The sequence below is a fragment of the Anabrus simplex genome, chromosome 8 (genome assembly GCF_040414725.1).
Source record: "Anabrus simplex isolate iqAnaSimp1 chromosome 8, ASM4041472v1, whole genome shotgun sequence".
In the NCBI taxonomy this organism is placed as follows: Eukaryota; Metazoa; Arthropoda; class Insecta; order Orthoptera; family Tettigoniidae; genus Anabrus; species Anabrus simplex.
This window is the reverse complement of record NC_090272.1, coordinates 89,793,268-89,814,455: the sequence shown is the minus strand read 5'-3', so window position 1 is coordinate 89,814,455 and position 21,188 is coordinate 89,793,268. Positions and strand designations below refer to the sequence as shown.

General features: G+C 37.0%; 1 protein-coding gene across 1 annotated transcript in view; it reads left to right on the top strand.

Moving 5' to 3' along the window:
* The window catches only part of Utx (Utx histone demethylase), a 381,209-nt gene extending 366,513 nt beyond the window's left edge, over window positions 1-14,696 (top strand). Inside the window, exon 21 of the mRNA XM_067152335.2 lies at window positions 449-14,696. Coding sequence (XP_067008436.2) covers window positions 449-487 — 39 coding nt within the window. The 3' untranslated portion in view covers window positions 488-14,696. The remainder of the gene's footprint in view (window positions 1-448) is intronic.
* Window positions 14,697-21,188: the final 6,492 nt, after the last annotated feature.

Sequence of the window (21,188 nt, the reverse complement as noted above, 5' to 3'; positions counted from 1 at the left end):
GAACCATTGTTGTACTGCAGCCTGTGCATCACACATTGTGAATTCTTGTCCTCTGATTATAGGTTTCAGCTCATTGAATATATGAAAAATCACATGGGATATGTCAGAACTGTAGTATGAACTACAGGAGACTGGTCCATGTTGACTCTCGCTGCTCTTTGTGGTCTACAGTTGCCCGTTGCTATGCAGTTGATACTATGATGATGATGATACCTTGTCACCACACACACAACGGTTTGTCTGTTGTTTTCTGTGGTTGCCCTGACCGGTCCACTTGCCAGGTTCATCCTCGTATGCATCTGCTTGCATCCAACGTGTCAGATTGCTTGGTCTTTCTGTGATGACTAGTGTTTGTTTCCTTCCTAGGGAACAATAATCTAATGTATTAGGTTTTTAAATGAATTTGCCTCTTTTGTTTACTAAAGTGAATGAATCTTTTCTTTTTCAGCAAAGCCCAAGTACCCAAATGATGGGTCTCATGTCCTGATGACCAGAGTTTGTAGATACAACATGTAACTGAAGTATAGTAACAGGAAGAAATGTGCTGTGTCTCAACAGTTTCATTGTGAAAGTCACTAAAAGAAAAAGACTGGAAATGTGTTTTTAAGAGAACCTCAGAAGGTGTACATGCTTTTTGTAAATAGTGAAAACAAAGGAACAAGATTATTTATATGGGAACTTTTGAAAACACATCGAAAATCTTGAAGTGAATTTCAAACTGGTGATCTCATTTTATTGATTTAAGTAACTGTATAGCGTATCATAATGTGACACATTCAGACTCGCTGCTGTGTTGTGTATATTGTGAACCAATTGAAAGGAAAAACAGCGACTTTCTTAAGAAATTTTTTCCGTTTTCTAATTCGTTCTTCTAAAATTGTTACAAATATGCTGAGTTTCTTTCATCATATTTTTATTTCTTAAAATTTGTTATTAAAAAAATTATCGTATGATTTATGAATTGACACATACTTGAATTATGTGGGACTGGAAGCCATTAGTGGCTGATCTGAAGTGAAGATGACTTGTGTGGATCTTTTAGTGGAAGATATGAAAATATAGGGCATTATTGTTAATATAGATTACTGTTAATTTCATCATGGTTCTCATATGACGATAATTTATTTCAGTTTTTCTCAGCACTTTTTAGGAAATGTAACCTTTATGCAAAGTGATGCAATATTTAAATTGTGATGTTTGTGATAAGACTGACTCTCACTGCCAAAAAACAAAATAAGGAAGCAACAACTCTGCTGACATTTCAAGTTGAAATTTTATTCTATAAAACATGAAATATTTGCAGTTACCATGTAACAATTTGTTTTTGCACACTTTTTTTTTCCATGCTACTGGGAAAAATAGCTGTCACTGCCAATTGCTTATTTGCATAATAATAGCGCATGCTTGTTAAAATTTTAGAATTATATTTAAAAATAAAGAAAAATATAGCTTTCCTTCTCTTTTGTGTAAAAATATAAATATGTATGGAATGTTGTATTTGCAAGGTTTCAGAGATGTGTTTTATGTTTTCGTTCAGTAGACTGAAGAAGGATAGATCAATGTAAATAAAAGAAAATGGTGTGATTGAAGTTGGATCATAGAGAATTTTTAGCTTCCCAGTGGAAAATATCATATATGGAACTCTTTACAGTGTTATATTATTTTTAGTTGTTTTTAATTCTTCCTCATGCATCCCTTAGTTGCCTTTGTTAAATTTCTATGATTTGACATAATGAGTGCACTTAAGTCTCTCTGGTGAGGCGATTGCATTGTCCTATTTTTTGTTGTATATTTTTCTCTTGTGTGACTCATGCTTTTTTATTGCTGAAAAATCCCTGAATGAGAATTACCGTATATGTGAGTTTCTTGGAAACATAATTTATTAATGCTAATATGTCTAAAAAACATTTTAATATTAGCTATTTCAGTTATATGTGAAGTATTTATTGTTAGCAATGACTATTGTATTACCCCTACGATTTAGCAAGAATCTTGTCGAGCACGTATAGAATGTTCAGAAGGATAACAGCATATAGTCATGAATTTTGGTTTTCCTCCTCCTCCTCCTCCTCCTCCTTTTCCTCCCTCCTCCTCCTCCTCCTCCTGTGTTCTCAGTCTGTTTGATTGAATGGCTAATGCTTAGCTAATGATGACACTGTATTTGTGTAACCTCTTTGAAATTTCTGGAATCAATTGAGATAATGTAATGTAGAGGTAGAAGTAGCAGAGACATATTGTGATGTTTATTGATGCCCTTAAAATTTGTGGAATACCTTTTTTTCCCCTTCTGTTTGTGTTAGCTGTTGGACCATCACACAAACAAAACTGGAGGTTTTTCCTCCATTAATGTTAAAAAGTACTGGACTAGCAGTATGTGAATTAGTTGTAGTACTCACTGTTGTACTACCCGCCACTGATGATTTACCAGGGGTCCCAGATAGGCCTTGTGCTTTATTGGCATTCACGTGGTTAACTTAAATTAATCCGGTTTTGCAGTATTTGGTCATCAGAGGCCTAGGGATTCTTTCCCCACCCCATTGTGATTCTTCTCTACCTCATTTTTAGAGTGATCATTACCTCACTGTTTCCTCCTCCTTTTGATCATCATCATCATCAACATATGCAGTTTCCAGCTGTTGGGCTAGTCTGCTTCATCCTTTTGATAGTAATCTTCATTATCTCTCTGATCAATGGGGCTGATGACCACATTTTGTACCCTACAAAACTATTTGTGAGGACAACAACCAATACATTGTAAATAACATTTTCATATCAATTAAGCATGCTGTTGATGCAATTAATACTTACAGAGATATTTGGAAGTTTATGAAAAATATAATAATCATGAATATCTTGATTATTTCTCATGGGGTAATAATGTGTCAAATATAAAAGATTGGGAATTATATTTTACACAACTTTATATAATAAAATTTCTTCAGTACAGCAAAGATTGATGGAAAAATTAGCATTTGCTGCTGTGACCCTTGTATTCTTGCTACACCACTTACACTAATAAAATAATATATAGCCTAGTGCACAACCCAGCTATCTCTGAATTTAAATACTGAATTTCTCACAATTCTGTTGAGTCGAACTGAATTCACTGTTGATTGGTGGCCTACGAGGGAAGTCGCTGGACTCTTTGGTTTGCTCCTTTCTGGCTGCCAGATAATGGATTAGCATTTTTTGTGTTTATTCAGTTTAAACAGAACAACAGATGAAACTTAAGAAATGATGGTTATGAGTCTCTGCATTGTGTACTGTATATTTTCATCCCTCAAACTTACAACAAAAATGAATGTATGGACAGGCACTACAATCTTATTGTATTAGTAAAAATATAATTGAAGTGCATTTGTATTTAAATAGTGTATTTTTTAATTTTTTATTTTTAGAATTTGCTTTACGTCACAACAGTTTAGGAGCAGGAAGAAAGCGGCTATGGCCTTAATTATGGCACAGCCTCAGCATTTGCCTGGTGTGAAAATGGGAAACTACGGAAAACCATCTTCAGGGCTGCCAACAGTGGAATTCGAATCCACTATCTCCCGAATGCGACCTGACAGCTACGTGCCCCAACCATGCCCCGACTGCTCGGTAGTGTATTTGTGGTCTTATATAATAATTATAAAATGATTTCTCAGTAATGAGAAGGGATTTTAAGAATGCAATCTCTGGGATTCAGTATCTGCATTATACTGTAGGTCTCATGGCTTGTAATCATGAAAAAATGTAGTCTTATAATTCTGTTACTTAGTTGGTGATGTTTTTAATTTAAATTTGCTGTTTAAATATTCATAAATAATCATAGTCGTCTTAATGTTAAAAACATTTAAGCTCTTTAGGCTTTTTCAATCATGAAATTACCAACGTTTTACCCCAGTGTAGCAGTGGACTCATCAGTCGGATTGCTACAGCTTTAAAAGATGCTGCGGCTATTGCGCCATTGAGACACCACTGCAAGCCTCTTACGTGGGACAATGCAGCGACGGTGTACTAGGGGAAGCATGTGCCTGCACTTTTCATCTTAATGTTGTCTCACTGGAGCAGGGTCCACTTTAGGAATCTTCGATTACCACTTCGCTCAGTCCCGGGCATCAGTTGGATGAAAGTGGCGGATTCTCATGATCTTGTTGATAATGAATGTTCTTCCATCATTGCTTCGGTCTGCCGATCAATTTTTATTGACATTATTATAACAATATAAGATCGTAATTCGATTGCTTACATGAACGTTGCTTCAGATTTGGTTCTGCTATTTTTCATTTTGTCAAATTACTGCAAGAATATAACCTAACAACACGTTAATATGTCTATTGATATTTACATCACAATGTGTGCAGTTATAGAAACTCTTGTTACTGTAAGTACCAGGCAACTCCAAATTGCCAAGATCCTCCACCTTGCGTGATTTTCACTCCTCTTTTTAGGTATTAAAAGGTTGGTTGGTTGCTCGGTTCTTGCTGTTCCAGCTAATATAGTGATTAAATTATTCCCTTCAATAACTCTTATACAAATCAAGAAAAAGTCCGTTGTCTTCTGAAATATCAGTATCTGTATCCAGATGTAAATTTCAATCCCCCATTTACTATGTTTGTTTCATGTCTTTCTTACTCATGGAAGGAATCATTGTTTCATCAACACAAGGATTCCTTTCATGCATTAAAGATATTTCAAAGCACATCTTTAAGGTCCTCGCCCTTTCCTTTCTTTATGCAGCATTCTTTGGAATGTTGGAACTTATATTGGTATCTAATCACTAAGGCTTGGATATTTATGAGCTTAAATATTTTATATTTTAAAATGTTTTATTTATTTACATTATTATTAAAGCTGTTTTTATAAATAGAATACATTTTTCTGGCATATTTATTCACAAGGACATATTTCCTATATTCAGCTATACGCTCTTCTTAGATGTCTCCTGCCCACATTTTCAAACGTCGGCAAATCTAACAATTGGCTTCTCTGGTCCGTCAATGCATCCTTGTCTCTCTATACAGAAATTCCCTGGTCATTAAGGACTGCAAGAGGGCTGGAACTGTCAGTCTCATAAGCCCCCTTTGCCCCTCCACTAGTCCATGCCTTAACAGGAAATTTTACCTGAAATTACAGTGGTCTGCCGAGCTTGTAAGATATAGACTGACAGTGTGGAGTTCTCGTTTCTATTAATAACGTGCATCCCAAAAGTGTGGAGAATGTTTTTTGAACAATTTTTTGTGGGAATTTGAAGACTTTTCAAACTGATGGGACTATATTAATTTGCAACATTTGTGAGAACACAGTTCCAGACATGCGTTCGCAAGTTATGCAACATATTGCAACAGCAAAACATGTGAAATGTGCATCGTTAAAGAAACCAACACATTTGCTTCCTGAAATGCAGATACGAGACTTGGTCCAGCAAACTGCCAGTTCTCACAAGATATTTGTCTAGCGATTCTTACAACTGATATACCACGTATTAAATTGCAACATCCAGTGCTACATGAAATGTTAGAGAAGTACGTCAAACTTCCTCTCTCCGACAGGTCGACACTATGTAAAGTACTATTTATAAAAACTTTACTCTCGGACAGTGCACAGAATTTGTGGTGAAATTTGCGACAATGCAATATGGATTACAGTGGATGAGACAACTGACGTTATTGGCTGTTACATAGCCAAAGTTATAGTCGGTACATTAATATGCGATCCATCAGTCATTTTTAGACAATGGTTCATCTTGAGAATACTTAAGTTGTACATTAGCTAAAGCTTATGATGCTGTGGTGCTTCTGTGGCCTGATGGCATCCAATATGATAAAGTGCAGCTATTAATTATGGACGTCGCACCTTGTTGTACATTTTAAAGCTAAAGCACGGAAAGAAGTTTTGACCTGCGTTATGCGTTATTTCTTTAGCTTTTGGAATGACACAGAGGAAGGGTGTGTGTTTTTTTAATACATGATTCGTAAAATCAAAGCAGCCAAATGTTGAAAGTTCTGTATAGCAAGGTGATCTGTTTAACTTGTTTAGTACATGGTGTACACCATATTGCTGTTAACAGTAAGGAGTATTTTCCAAAATGTGAACAGAGTAATAGCATCCATGAAGAAAGTGTTCATTAAAGACTCAGTCGTGAATTTATTCAAAACATTGTGCTGCTGATTTGCTGCTACCTCCGCAATCGGTATGCACCAGGTGAGTTACTTTGTGGCTGGATGCAGTGTGCTATTATGCAGACACTTTCAAGCTTATACAATCAGTCCACAAAAAGCGAAACAATGATTGTGTATGCATTTGTGAGTTTTTAGAAGCTGTGTGTGCAAAGAGAGTTCAAGAAGTTCCACAGTTACAAAATTTGAAAGACTTACCACTTTGGTCAGCTCTACAGGCCATTCTTGAAGTCTGTGAGAAGCTTGATAAGTTTCCCAGGGAGACCAGGAAAAATGTTTTGACGAAATTAAGGAACATCTTATCAAAGAATCCAAGGTACAATAAACTTGCACAAATAAGTAGTGTCCTTATTGGCAACGGAGATCTGGAGAAAGTGCACCAGTAACCTTATTCGATATGGAAAGAAGCTTTTCATAATCAAAACTGTTTTAGGTGAAAATAGCCGGGGCTTTCGTTTTGAAAACTTGAAAATGCTGCTTGTTGTGCATTGTTATGCCAAAACATAGAAGGATGCTTCGACGTGTGTAATGTGTTTTTGCCTTTGGAATGATGGAGAGGGTGTACTTATTTTTACATTAACCCTGGCTTCATTCGTAAAATCAAATTTGTGTGTGCGTGCGTGCGTGCGTGCGTGTGTGTGTGTGTGTGTGTAAGTTATGGAAATAGTGATATCCTGTTTAATTTTTTATGCACATGTTCGAGTCTTATGCGTGAAAATACTATTGTATTTTTTCTGTATAAATGTAAATTGCTGATGAAAATTAAATAGCAGATTTTAATGCACCCGAGGGCTATTTCTGGATAAAGTTGTTGCCATGTTTAACTGTCTACCTGTGCTTGGTTATCTAGCTGTGCCAGGGGTGAAATTGAATTTACTTTTTACATCAAACATATTTAGGTTCTCTAGTAGCAATATAAGACAAACCAGTTGGTGCTATAAAAGATTGTCAAGTGACCTTATCTCTGCCCTTTAGAATAAAATTAGTAAGCATGTACATGCTTTCATATTGCTCATCCACAGTAAATATTGTAGAATTTGGAAACTGCGCCGTGCACCGACCTGTTATGCAGGAAGTACATCTTGATGAAACATTTTTACTGGTTTGTTCAAGCAGCCGGAAGTGTAAACTGTATTTTCAAATAACTGGGGGACAGTTTTTGTACAAATTTGAGAAGATATTTTGGAAACTTAATCACATTTTGTAAGCACATAAATATTTATGAAAATTTAAGCTCATAATTATCTGAACCCTAGCGTTATGCCTACTGGTTTTCTCTCTGCTTGTCACATCTCCGCTGTAGCATTGCCATCCCGGACGTTCTTTGGCTTTCCTTAGGGCACATTGGAAAGATAAAGCTGTGATGGTCTTCACTCGTATCATCCATCCAGTTACAGTCTTTCCCCAGGGTCTGTAGCCCTCAACCTTCCCTTCCATGATCATCATCTCTAGATTTTCTCCAGGTCATCTCCAATATGTCCAAAGTATTGAAGTCTTCTTTCATTGATGCAAGAAGAAAGGTTGTTTAAAATCTTCAGTTCCTCAAGTATCTATGCATTGGTTCTTCTTGTGGTCCACAGCACACGCAGTTTTTCGCCACCACCCCATTTGAAAGGCATTGATGCATTTTCTGTTACAAGGCTTTATGGTCCAGGTCTTGCAGTTATATCACAGTTGTGTGAGGAAGCAGAAAATACAAAGGTGTAAACAAGATGAATCTTAGTATTACTAGTTATTCCCCTGTTCTGCCAGACCTTAGTTAATTTAATCATAGTGACTTGTCCTAGCAAAATCCTCTTCCTCATCTTTCTTGGAACTTCTGGCATCATTAATTGTTGATGCAAGGTATACAAATTTGTGCACTACCTCCATCTCTTTTAAATGGCATGTGAGCTTGACCTGTGGTACTCTTTATCAGTCACCATGAGTCCATGCTCAAGACCCACATTCTCTACTCTTGTTAGCATTTATGAAAGCTTTACTTCGTTGCTGGCAAGCAGAATGGTGTCATCAGCAAACTGAAAGTTAAGTTTTCTCACACCAATCAAGATGCATTCAACCCAATCCATATACTTGCCATAGATGTAAACTTACAGGGACAAGTTCCAGTCTTATCTGACACCACGGGACTCATCAAAGTATTCTGAGATCTCACCATCTACCTTTATAGTTTCAGTGTTGCAGTTGTATAGACCTTTTGCGAGTGATATGAGATAGGACACCAAATATATCTGACACCTGCCACAATGTTTCCCAAGTAACACAAAGGATGTTTTGTAGTCGAGGAAGCAGATAAAAACAGGGACACACAACTCTTGGGCTTTTACTTTTATTTGCCTCAGGTTGAGAAAATATGCTAATGTTTCTTTTTCTGCAACAAATCCAGCTTGCTCCTTGGATATCTCATATTGTATATAAGGTTTTAGGCCCTGATTTACAATGTATAAGAGAATTGTACAGGCATGTGGTATCAATGAAATAGTGTGATAGAGCAATGTCTGAGCCTTTCTTGAGCAGAGCCATGAAAAAATTGTTGTTCAATCTTTCGGCCATTCCCCGTTACTCCACATTCTATTTCACAATGAATGAAACATGTTTATGCCTTCCTCCCCTATCTCTTAAATAGCATTCTCAATTTCGCTGCACGGAATTGCAGGTTCCATTTCAAGGTGATCTATTGCTCTTCTGAACATAACTTTTCACAATATTGTTTCCACTTTTCAGTGAGTGCTTTCTTGTCTCTAAGGAGGATGTTGTTTTCATCATCTACCGCCCAAAGTGTGGGGTTTAAACTTCCGAGTGATGCTGGAGGCTTTCTTGATTAATTCTCTTCTTTTGTTGAGGGGTGATGATGCTCTATTTCATCTCATACCATTTTTATTTAAGAATTGCCACCTATCTGTCCTGCAATTTTGCTGTAAGTCCTACTGCTTCTGACTCCTTTTAATGATTTGGAATTTGATACACATTTTCATGGCCAACATATTATGGTCACCGCAATTTGCTCCAGAAAATGTCTTGGAATCGGGGGAAGAGAGGTCTCAAACATTATCTAATTAGTAAGAAATCAATCTGGCATCCGACTCTTGATGGCGCCTTGCGTGATGCATAAAGAGTGTGTTGCAGATAGCCATATCATAGCCATCGCAGAATTCCAATTAGCACTCTTCTCGTTCATTTCTCACATCTGAGTTGTATTATGTAACCAAAGATCTTGAATGACTATCCTTAGTAGTATCCCCGATCTTGGCATTAAAGTCCCCTTGAATTATTAATACTTCCCTGTTTGTTATTTTGTTAGTGGCATGTTGTATCTGTTCATAGAACTCTTTGATTTCCTCATTAGCTGCTATGGCAGTAGGGGTATACACGTGAACAATCTTAATCTTCCAGGGGGAGGCATTCACTCGAACGCATATTAGCCAATTACATGACTACTGCTGATCTCGTCATCCACTTTATGTGCGACAGTGGATTAATCAAGGGTGTGTGAATTGCAACTGTTCTGTTACTCAGGGTACTCCCCTTTAGATTCGTTAGTGATTTTTTTGGCTTAATTCAGTACTTTGTTTTGTTTTATTTTGTACTTCATTTTGAAATTCCTTTGTTGATAAATAATTTTGTTTTATTTTAAATTTATTTTCCACTTAATTTGTTCAGAGAAGATGATTACCTAGTTGTACTAACTCTTAAAACAAAATTCACCACTACCATCTTGATGAACATGATTGTCATTTACGAGTTCATATCCCAGGATAGCATTGTTCAAACTCTAGGGGACCACTATGTCAACACCATTCCTGTTCTGATTCTTGCATTCTCAAAAATACAGAAGTGTTCTTCTCTTATTAGAGTGGCTGATATTACCATAATTTTGCCCCTGAAATAAGTCACTACCTGAACAATAGGTGCCTACCTCTAAAAATGTTTGTATTGTGTGAATTTATTAGACCTCCCCATTCCTGGAGCAGTACCCGAATTTAACTTTCTGCCCCTGGATGAAATAGAAGGTCTCCAGATTTAATCACTGGTCCCCAGATCTCTCCGAATTTTCAGTGTACATTACTAGTATTGTTTTGTATCAAAAATGACACACCATGACTTTTTTCCTTGCCATATTCATAAAATAAACAAATAACCACATGGATTTATGGTTTCCCTTCGGTCTGCTCCTTGAATGCATCATCCTCTTTGAAAATAACTGAAGATTAGTTTTGCAGCACGTACCTTCTACTTGGTTGCCAGCAGGTCGTTGTGTCTGTAAGCTCATGGTACTTATTATTCTTTCTGGCCTATTTCCAGATATTTGGGGATCAGCACTTCGAATGGATTTAGCCTCTTTTTAAGACTGGATGCCCTTAATGACACCATCTCTATGTGGAGGGATGCATTCAGTATTGCATGCTTCTATGATGGTTTGTTGTGTGATGTGTTCGAAGATGTGTATTAACCCACTAATGCCCACCGCATGATATATCATACGCAAAACGTGCCTTCCAAATTGAGTTATATCTAAGTCATCGTGACTGTTTTGCAATTTTTAAAGGCATCATTTAGCTCATTAGGGACGCAAATAATGCTTCCTAGCTAATGGCATGTTGTTTTCCTCCTGTTATGATGATAGTTGGCAAGAAAGTGCGGGTAGCGCAGCAGGCTGACAAAAATAATGCACCGGTGAGTATTTATAATAATAATAATAATAATAATAATAATAATAATAATAATAATAATCGTATGGCCTCAGCTACCGTGTGCAGACATTTCGATTTGACGCCATCTGGCTGTCTGCTCGTCAATTTCGACGTTCCGTTTTACTCTAGGTCCGCTAGATGGCAGACAGAGTAAACCGGATCTCTCTTGGGCGTCTATGGCTGAGATTTAATTAATTTTGTCGGGTAAATACCAAATGTATCACCAGAGATCTTTTACATGCCGACATCGTACGACATGGAGTGTCGAGTGGACTTTTTTCCGCCCTTCAAAAATCCGACTACCTCTGCCGGGTTTGAACCCGCTATCTTGGGATTTGGAGGCCGACACTCTACCACGGATCCACAGAGGCAGCTAGTATTTATAATTATTGTGGAATTGAGCTATGAAAAACTAATCATATGTCAGTATATTTGTTACGGGAATAGTATGAGGATTTGACCTCGTATGATAGTTACTATCTTCACTGATCGAGATGGCATTCAAACACAAATATCTTTTAACGTATGAAATATCATACGCTGGGCATTTGCAAGATGAAATTTTTCAGTTTCAGGTAAAATACAATAACAGATGGGGAGGCCATTCTGAACATTCTGGACAGCTTAGAAAATGGTGATTGTGATGATAACCCATTTTCAAAAGCAGATGAAATATGATTAGTGCTTACGGGAGCTGTTGATGGCAATGACAGTGATCAAGACGATGGGCCTAGTGATGATGATTGTGCTACAGTTTGGGATGTAGGGAAGGGTGTAGTTCGATAGGAAATCGAGATCAGAGAGTAAAGAAAACTCCTTGTGGCTTAGAAGAGTGACTCGATGTATGCATTTTTGAAAATTCAGAGAGAGTATTTACTGCAGCTGATGAGAATCAAGTACCACTACAGAAGGCTCCTACAATTACCGAATCCATTGATGTATCTTCCGAATGGAATAAATCCAAGAATCCACAAAAGAAAGTAAGGAAAGAAAGAAATTGGGTTAACAAGGAGCTTAAGAAGTCAGTGAAGTTTACAGAAAGAGATGTGCCAGAACCATCATGCATTCAAGAGTGGAGTGTCAGTAAGTTCACTCCAGTGCTTTGTTCAGTTCCATATGATGAAGTGATTACTAAATGGTGATGGAGAGAATCATGAAAACAAACAATACGATGTTTTCTATGGTTACTGTTACTAATAAGTTTCTGTTGTATTACAAAAACAACAGTAGGCTTCAAAATTCGCTTCAGGTCATGCTAACACATTATATGATAGGTGGGAAGTAGGGACTTTCCCCACGAGTATTCCTTGCCCCAGAGGGTTCTGAATTATTTAAATTCCATCTATAAGATCAGTATTCTGTTTTTAGTTCTAATTTATGTTGCAATAAATTATTTTTGTTCTTAGTAAATCATAACTATATTTGGTGTAATATGTTACCCCCTACTGCCCAGCGTATGATATATCATACGCCAAAAAAATGGTCCTAAAAATTGAAATATTCAGATTTTTTAAAGTATTCTTGCTTCAAGGATCGGTTATAGATGTAATGTTGAAAAAAGTACAAGAAAACTCAAAAAAAAAAATTTTCTGGGCCTTAATGGTTTAAGACAAACATCCCGCATCTGAGCTAGTGGAATTAACCAGACTTGATTGAAACTCCACACTTTCCCAGGAATCAAACCCAGGACCCCCTGAATCTTGTAGGTCAGTATGCTGGCCATTCAGCCAAAACGACGGACCCCCTGTGGTACATCTTCATGGTGATAAATGTTTTTTGATATATATTATACAGTTTGAAAATGTCTCAAAGACAATTGTGTAAATTTTCTTTTCTTTATCGAGATCTCTTGCCTTTGTTCTTCATACCAAACAGCATTTAGTGTTGGGAGAAATCTCTAGAGCACATGGGCATTAAATGGCATGGAAGTTGTGAGTCAAGTGGTGACATGAAATAAATATGTAAGTAGAATTAATATTTTCGTTCTTAAGATACGTAATGAAACCAAGTAACTGATTGACGAATTAGCATACAGCTCATTGCAAAAGTAGTTTAAACTTACCTGTCCCAAAAAATTGCGAAGAAAATCTGGTAAACTTAGCGTTGTGGCTATATGAGCAAATGATCTTTGTTGGCTTAAAAAAGATAAAATGCAAGTCGCCTAAAACCTTTAGTCCTTAAAGTGATATATTCTACAACTTGGGTTCTTGTGCAAAGTGCAGTACGAATATCAGAATTCCAAACACAAAATGTTATAGTTAATACTTCAGATATTGCCAAGTTAATGAAAACAGATGATATGTCATTTCTTAATACTTAATTAGGAGGTTATTCAAACTGTCCAAACTAATTCAGGAAAAATTAAATTAGAAAATACCTAAAAGAGAACCTTTAACAACAGATGATATCTGAAAAAGATATTTAATTAAAAAGAGGTATAATCTGTTGTTAAATGGTGTTTTTTAGGCATTTTCTAATTTTATTTATCCTGTTTGACAAACTGAAAAACCTCAGTTATAGATTAAAAGTCAAAACTGAAATGAAATGGCTTTCTCTATAACAAATCATTGTGGTATGATCTATTAAGTTACCCTCCATGATTGATGATATTGTATGGTTTTGCAGGCAGCAGTCTCTCTCTCTCTCTCTCTCTCCACCCATAAAGTACAACCTTTTAATTAAATTTTTGTTTTGTTTGTAATAATGGAGACAACTGTCCTGTGCCTTGACAGTCATTATCAAATTTGATTCCAGAAACTAGAGAACACACACACCAAACCTACTGTAATGTTAACGAGGTGAGACATTTTGTAACGTACAGAATGTGTAATATTTGAACACTGCCAATCATTTGTGATAGTAATTTTGTTCTTAATAAGTAATGAGCAAATGTTATGATGCCACATAAAACACTGCCCTGTAGAAGAGGAGTCATTGTAGGAAGGATGGAGAGAATTTAGGTAAATCGTATTTGAAGCTGGATGTCATAATCCCAGTGCTGACCTTGGAGAGGCATATAGTACATCATTTATTAGACTCTTTACATGTAAGACCTTATTTTTTAGATGGAAGTTGGTAGAAGTTATGTCATCATAGCCCCTCCTGAAGGAATGTTCAACCCAGTGACGTAGAGTATATGACAAACAATGCCATAATTTGGTTATGATATTCCTAGCTTCATATTATGGCCTTCAGGTGCTGTTATTCTAGTTTCTTTTCTCTTTTTACATGTATTTATATTATTCCGTTTTATAGAGATAACATACAGTCTTTGAAATTTATTGATAGTTATATTTTTGTCTGTAGTAATTTTATTTCACTTGTGCAATAATTACTTTTGATAAGGAATTTTATATTAACTTTTGAAGAGAGTATGTTACAGTGTCTGAGAGTGTATATTTGAAGTAGTTATGAACCAGAGTAGAATTTAATGTTCTGTTATATAACTGCATGTATATATATATATAATAATATGAGATGGGATTATGGCAGGATTGTATAGTGCCACAGATGGATCCTCCTCTAAGACGATTTAATGAGTCGTGTACAATGAAATTCTCTTCATCCACTCTTATAAAGTGAAGAATCAATTTACTGTATTCAGTGCCTTCAGTAGTCCTTTGTAATAATACTTTATAATATAATGTATATTGTTGATCTCCAGACCTACCAAACTGTGTTTGCCATTATCTTCTCACAATTGTTCATATTGTACAATACGTGCTTATTTTAATGTTATGATTTGTATATTTGATTTGTCCGTAAGTGATGTAATTATTGTTCTGTGGCTTCATTTGGCAACATTATCAAAATTGCTATGAATAAAATAGCCAGTTATATCAAAGTTCACTTTTAGTTCCCCTACTCCCTTCCAAGTCCCACATTTTCCTGTTCCAACTGAGGGGAATTGGTCACATTTTTAGGGGTGAGCGTGTTCTGAAATCTTATAGACAATCTATAAGGAGGTTAGTATTCTCATTAAGAATATGTGCCATTAGTAATGTCTACATCCATTTCCTAAAAGAGTATTAGAATGTTGCTGAAAATGGGGAGAGAATAAAAAGAATAATATTAGAGGAAAGCTGGAAATGTTTTGCTTTCGGAGGTGGAGACATACGGAATGTGAGAAGGGCAGCAATAGATTTGGAGAAGACCTACAATATCATTGTCAGAGAAAAAGTTTGGGATTGTCTGGTACATGGATATTGGAAAAGAAAGTGGTAGAAACAATGTAAAAGTATTCCAGTCGTGTCAAGACCTGAATAGAATATTTTGAAATTGAAACTGGTTCTCTGTTTATAATGATATAAGATACACTGTAATCATAATGGTCTCCTTTACAGTGTGCAGACATTTTGATTTGATATCCTTTAACTTATGCTGCCTGCTTGTCAGTTTCTATGTTCCATTTTACTCCAGCAGATGGCAGAGTAATTTATATCTGTTGGGCAATCTGTGACAAAGTTAAAATTCTGCCTACCTCTACCAGGTTGAGATCCAGAGGCTGACACACTACCAACCACTGACCCACATAGCAAGCTAATGTAAATAATGAAGACAGCTTCTGAGAGTAACACAGTGTTAGTTGATGATGTAATTTTGGAAAAGGATGAGAACAGTCTAAAGGCTTATAAAGTAGAGAAAAATTGACTGAGATGAAGTGAATGAAGGAACAAAATAAATTACAAATACGGTAAAAATGATGATCTGTTTATTATGGATGGTCTTAGCTAGGAGTGGAACACATGGAAGATGACTAGAAGAGAGGAAATCTGTAATCTTTATTACATGAAATTGCTACACGGTAAAGTCCATCATAGAGTAAGCAGTTTGATCTATGCCTTACTACCTTATGCTGTTTGCTCAGAAAATAGCCTGATCATTAACTCTCTTTTCCTTAGGGAGTCTGCATTTAATACTCATGCATACCTGGCAAGTATTCCGGTTTTTCTGTAAAAATGTATGGATTTTGAGTGTGTTTCGCGGTTGTACAGATGAACAACGTTATTTTATGGATTTTGAGTATCCGCGCTTGTTTTTGCTTTCTGCGGTCAAATCTGATTTGTTTGACTTTTGATAGTAGCTGTTAATATGAAATGCAGTGTTTGAAATTTGACCGGTAAAAGTATCGATAATGTAATTATCGATTATCACCGTGCTTTTGTCACCTATTTGACTTCAACTGCTACTTCATTCACTGAGATGTTCCCAAACAAGTAGCAGGCTGTGAATTTATATATAACAACTTACAGTAACTGCGTCGTGCTTCGTAGCAGTTGAAAGGCTTTGTTTGTGTGTGGGTGTAACATTGGCGGTAGTTCTGAAACTCACGGAATTGTGTGACGAATGTATAAGCGATTTAGTATTTTTAGTGGTTTTCTAAATGAGTTCAACTAAGAAAAGATATTATCAATCTTTTAAGGAGGCATATTCTACTGAATTTCCGTGTTTTATACGATTACGGAAAGGCGAAACATTGGCATTCTGTTCCGTATTCCATGTGCTTGTGTGATATAAACGTTTTTTAAGGAGGAAGAACAGAATTAGTAAATCACATTAATCTGTATAACACATCTCTAATACAAAATTTAGGGATGGCAGTCAGAAAATTCTTTTTTTTTTTTTTTTACCTCTTCTGGAGCCGACCTTGATATATTAAGAGCGGAATACTTGTTCACTTCATTTTAAATTAAACATAATATCCCGTTAGCTGCTTCCTTTTTTTTTTTCTTTACGTCACACCGACGATGGGACAGGAAAGGCCTAGGAATGGGAAGGAATCGGCCGTGGCCTTAATTAAGGTGGAAAACCATCTTCAGGGCTGCCGACAGTGGGATTCGAACCCACTATCTCCCGGATGTGAACTCACAGCTGCGCACCCCTAACCGCACAGCCAACTCACCCGGTTTAGCTGCTTCCGATCATGCTGGTTCTCTGTTTAGGAAAACGTTTCCAAGTTCAGAAATTGCAACATAATATGACTGTGGTCATATGAAAACCCCACACATTTTGAAATAAATTGCTACAGATTCAAGAAGTGAACTCGTTGGTTACATGCAATGTGAACTTTTTTCTTAACTACAGAAGGGAGCAATAATAGTAATGCTAGGCTTTACCCTGTTGTCATCACCTGTTTTGTGGCAAAGCAGGAAAAATAGTTAGCTCAGTATTGTCTGTCACAGCCTTGGTGGGTGATTCAACGAGATGTAGTACTGGTAATTTGGTAATTTCACAGTTAGTGTTACAAAGTACCAATTCAAAATTGTGTAGTTTTAAGGGAAGCACAGTCATCTGTCTTCGTACGGGGATGCTCATGCCATTTGATTAACTTGGCTGCTGAGAAAGGTGCAAGCAGTTTACCTGTTAAATTTGATGACCTATTAGTCAACATCATCTATTATTTAGAAGAGAGTTGTAAGAGGAAGGAACGCTTTAAGAAATTCCAAGAGCTTCACAACAAGGCATGGAAGAAGATACTGAAATATGTTTGTACAAGATGGCTATCATTAGGAAGGTGTCTGCAGAGGCTGTTAGATCAATGGGATCCACTACATTGTTTCTTTAAGATCACGTGCTTGTTAATGCTCAGTGTGCATGATCTAATAGCTTAACATCATTTACGATCCCAAAAGCTGAGCCTGGTAGTTCCAAAGACCATGTAAAGGGGAAAGCTATTGAGTCGTCAGAATTGGTCGCTCCTAAAAGATTTGCATGTGTCTCAAAATCTGACACTCCTGTGCTAAAGAATAAGAACATTATTCAAAATTGTGAAGAATTTTTTTTTTTTTTGTTCTGTCATCAGGCTTAAATAAGGCATACTGTGCCTCCCTGTATGCTGTCATTCCTTTATCTGAGAATCTCATTTCTACACTTCAGAGTGCTTTTCCTAACTACTAGAACTAGTGACGAACCTGTTAGAGCAGGTGCTTTCCAGATTTGATAAACCAAAAGTGATCAAAAGTTCCATACCATTCTATTGAGAATCAGAGAGATAGTGATAAGCTAGTCATTGGTGTTGAGACAGTGAACTTTGTGAAGAAACTTAATGATAGAGATAAATCAACAATTCTTTTCATCTGCCAGAGGTTACTTCTGCACGGCATGTGATTATATTATTAACAAGTTTCCTCTCAATGATGAAGTACTGAAACATGCAAAGGTGAGTCGGTTGAGGATGCAATGGATGTGCTATTGAGAGTGAAAATCTGACAGATGACACCAAATGGGCTCACTTAATGAACATTCGTGGAGCTGATGATGGTTCCTAAGTATGGTAGGATATCCAGGCTAATGCTTTCTCTTCTGACTCTACTCTAGGTCCCCAATGTCAAATGAAATTCTGAATTTTATTTCTGTTTTGAAAACCAGAAGTACTGGTCCATACTACTTGAGTAGTTTTCTTCCAGAATTTCTGAAGAAACCAAAGAAAGCAACTCATCTCCATCTATCCTCTCCAACCTGTGATGGATAATAGCCTGCATACAGTGAACTTGTCAGAATTTTGTAAATAAGTGTACATGTTTAGTTTAATTTTGACAGTGAAATTCGTATTGTGACCCACAAGTATAAAGTGCTGAAAAACACTGCTTGTGTACTGTGTGAACTGTTCCCAGTGTTAAGTGAAAACAGATGGGCACTCATCAAGATGTAACTTTGTGTAAGTATTTAACATGTACAATGTTCTCCCCAGAAATTTTCCTCAACCGGGTGGCTGGAATGAGTACCCAGGCAGGGAATACTATGTAAAAAATTAATATTATAATATTTCAGTTGTCCCCCTCAGGGCATTAGTACTACTACCAATAATGAAAACCTACAACCTGTTTTCCAGTCAGTGACCGGGTCAGGGCTGGAATGCGGCGAACTACCAATAATAATAGTAATTGTATGGCCTCAGCTATCGTGTGCAAGCATTTTAATTTGACGCCATCTGGCTGCTTGCTCGTCAATTTCGACGTTCCGTTGTACTCTGGGCCTACTAGATGACAAAATAAACCGAATCTCTCTTGGGCATCTAAGGCTGAGTTTTATTGAAGTTTGTCAGGTAAACACCAAATATGCCACCAGAGGTCTTGTACATGCCGACATCGTATGACATGGAGTGTCTAATGGACTTTTTATCACCTTTCAAAAAATATAACTACCTCCGCCAGGTTTGAGCCCGCTATCTTGGGATCAGGTGGTCGGTACTCTAGCACTTATCTACAGAGGGCATTAGCAGTCATATCAGACAGGTAAACATTAACTGCAAAACTGATTTTGGTGATATTCTCACGAACAAGATGTAACATCTAGTATTCTACTGCTTGTTCAAAATCACGTCACCGGGACTTACCACTCGCTTGCTATGGAGTGCCATACGGGTTTGTAACTTCATAAGAAATCTAATGCTCTCGTGCGATCCCACGCTAATCCACACACTGTTCGCACACGACACTACGTGTTAGTCAAGCTAAACACTTAAACTACAATGTAATTGGTGCAGTTATGCTGACAATAACAAAGATTTATAATTTAAACAAACAATTTTACAGTGTTTACATATTAATATAGAGCACTCAATAACTCAAACATGTATAAATATTATGTAACTAGTAATTACCTAGGTTTGCCGTCCTTTTTCACTATGTCTCAAGACTTTGCGATGCATGCGCGTATTATTAAAGATTTTTCGCTTTGGGATCTTCTGGATTTCTCTTTTTGAAAGTTGGCAGGTATGCTCATAAGTAAGGTGGAATAAACGTAATAGTTTTGACTATAAATGCTTAGTCAACTAGGGATGGGAAATGAGAGCGCAAGTCTTGAGAACTTCTCAATGTCTTACTGACAAGACACGTCTCGTAATACTTGAGAAGAGTAAATATGCTTCTTGCATTGCACAGTACAATGAGTGTGATAACCCGCTGTGACGTCTCTGTCAACCTGAAGAGTCAGGAGTCGGTTTGGTCTTCTGTTCACAGAGCATAGTGGAGGAAAAAGATGGTAGAAGTTCTGATTTATCCCATTCAACTCGCAAGGTGGATAGCAGCATCTGTCATTTCATTTGGTGCCTGAGTCTTTGATTTATAATCACTGAAAACATGGACCAAGACAAGAAATTTGTTGCGGTTAACAGTAATTGTAATTGTGGTTTGCAAGCCGCTTTGAAGTGCTTATGTACACGAATGCAGAGTTTGTCCAGGTTGACTATAAATGGGTGTGTTCCGGGGTTATCTGTGGAACACAGAGGTGAAAGAAGGTGCAGGCTGGAATGGGTCTATCTACGATAGTCAAAGATTGTTTTAAAACTTTAAAGTAAAGGTTATATTTCTTTTCAGATCTTAAATTTCAATAGTAACAAACTTTCAGGTACAGAGATAGTTGGTACAAAATAGAAAAACCAAGAATTGGTAATTTACAATTTTGAGCTTCAAGCTCCTAATTTACAAGGTTCCAACATCGCTAATGTTGCGTTTAGTTAGGTAGACAAGGAGAGAAATCTCCCAAACTGTATTTTCAAGAGCACTTTGCTCCAACAGTTACAAGTTACGGCCGTCCAAAGACACCACACAATAGTACAGAAATATCTATTACATTACCACAGAAGAGCTTATATGCTCTACAAATTCTCCCCAGGAGACAGTGCTCCTGAACTCTTACGGCCTACTCAAGGCAACCATTAACTATTACAAGACGGAAAAGAGCATCTCTGCTCAATACAATTACACCTTCAGGCCTGTCCAGGCACAAACTGCAATTTACAATACCATATTAATTACCTTTTAGTTTACACAGGGGTATCTACTACCCATTCTACTGGGCCTTTGTGAAAAAGAACAGGTTAAATTACTGGCCCAAACTAAAAAATGTATGGAGGCGTACACTTGCGTTCCTAGAAAACCAACGTTAAAACCCTACTTGGGCTTGCAGCCCGATGATGCAGAGGCTAATCCCAAACTACTGGGGTGACTAGAAGGACAAGTTAATTTACGATGTACAAGAAAAAGGCCAGTTACAAAATCTTAGTCACCTCAAGATTAATTGAAGGGGAATTCGAGAGGGTAACGCACACTCTATCCCCGGTTTACAGTTTAGGTCCTTAGGACTTACATGAAATTTTACATGAGTATGAAGAAAGTTTATATTTTAGGAAACTGACTGTTACATAGTTAAAGATAGGAACCTTCCCCTCGAGTTCAGCTTGAGGAGATAACTACAGAGATAGAAAACTGGTGGTCGTTACCTGGGCTGATGTTCTGCCTGCCGAGGAATGAGGATCCCCGTCTCCTCTCTTAACACACACCCAGTAATTCGGTGACCAATAAGACAAGGTAACTCGAAAAAGCAACAGCTTTTA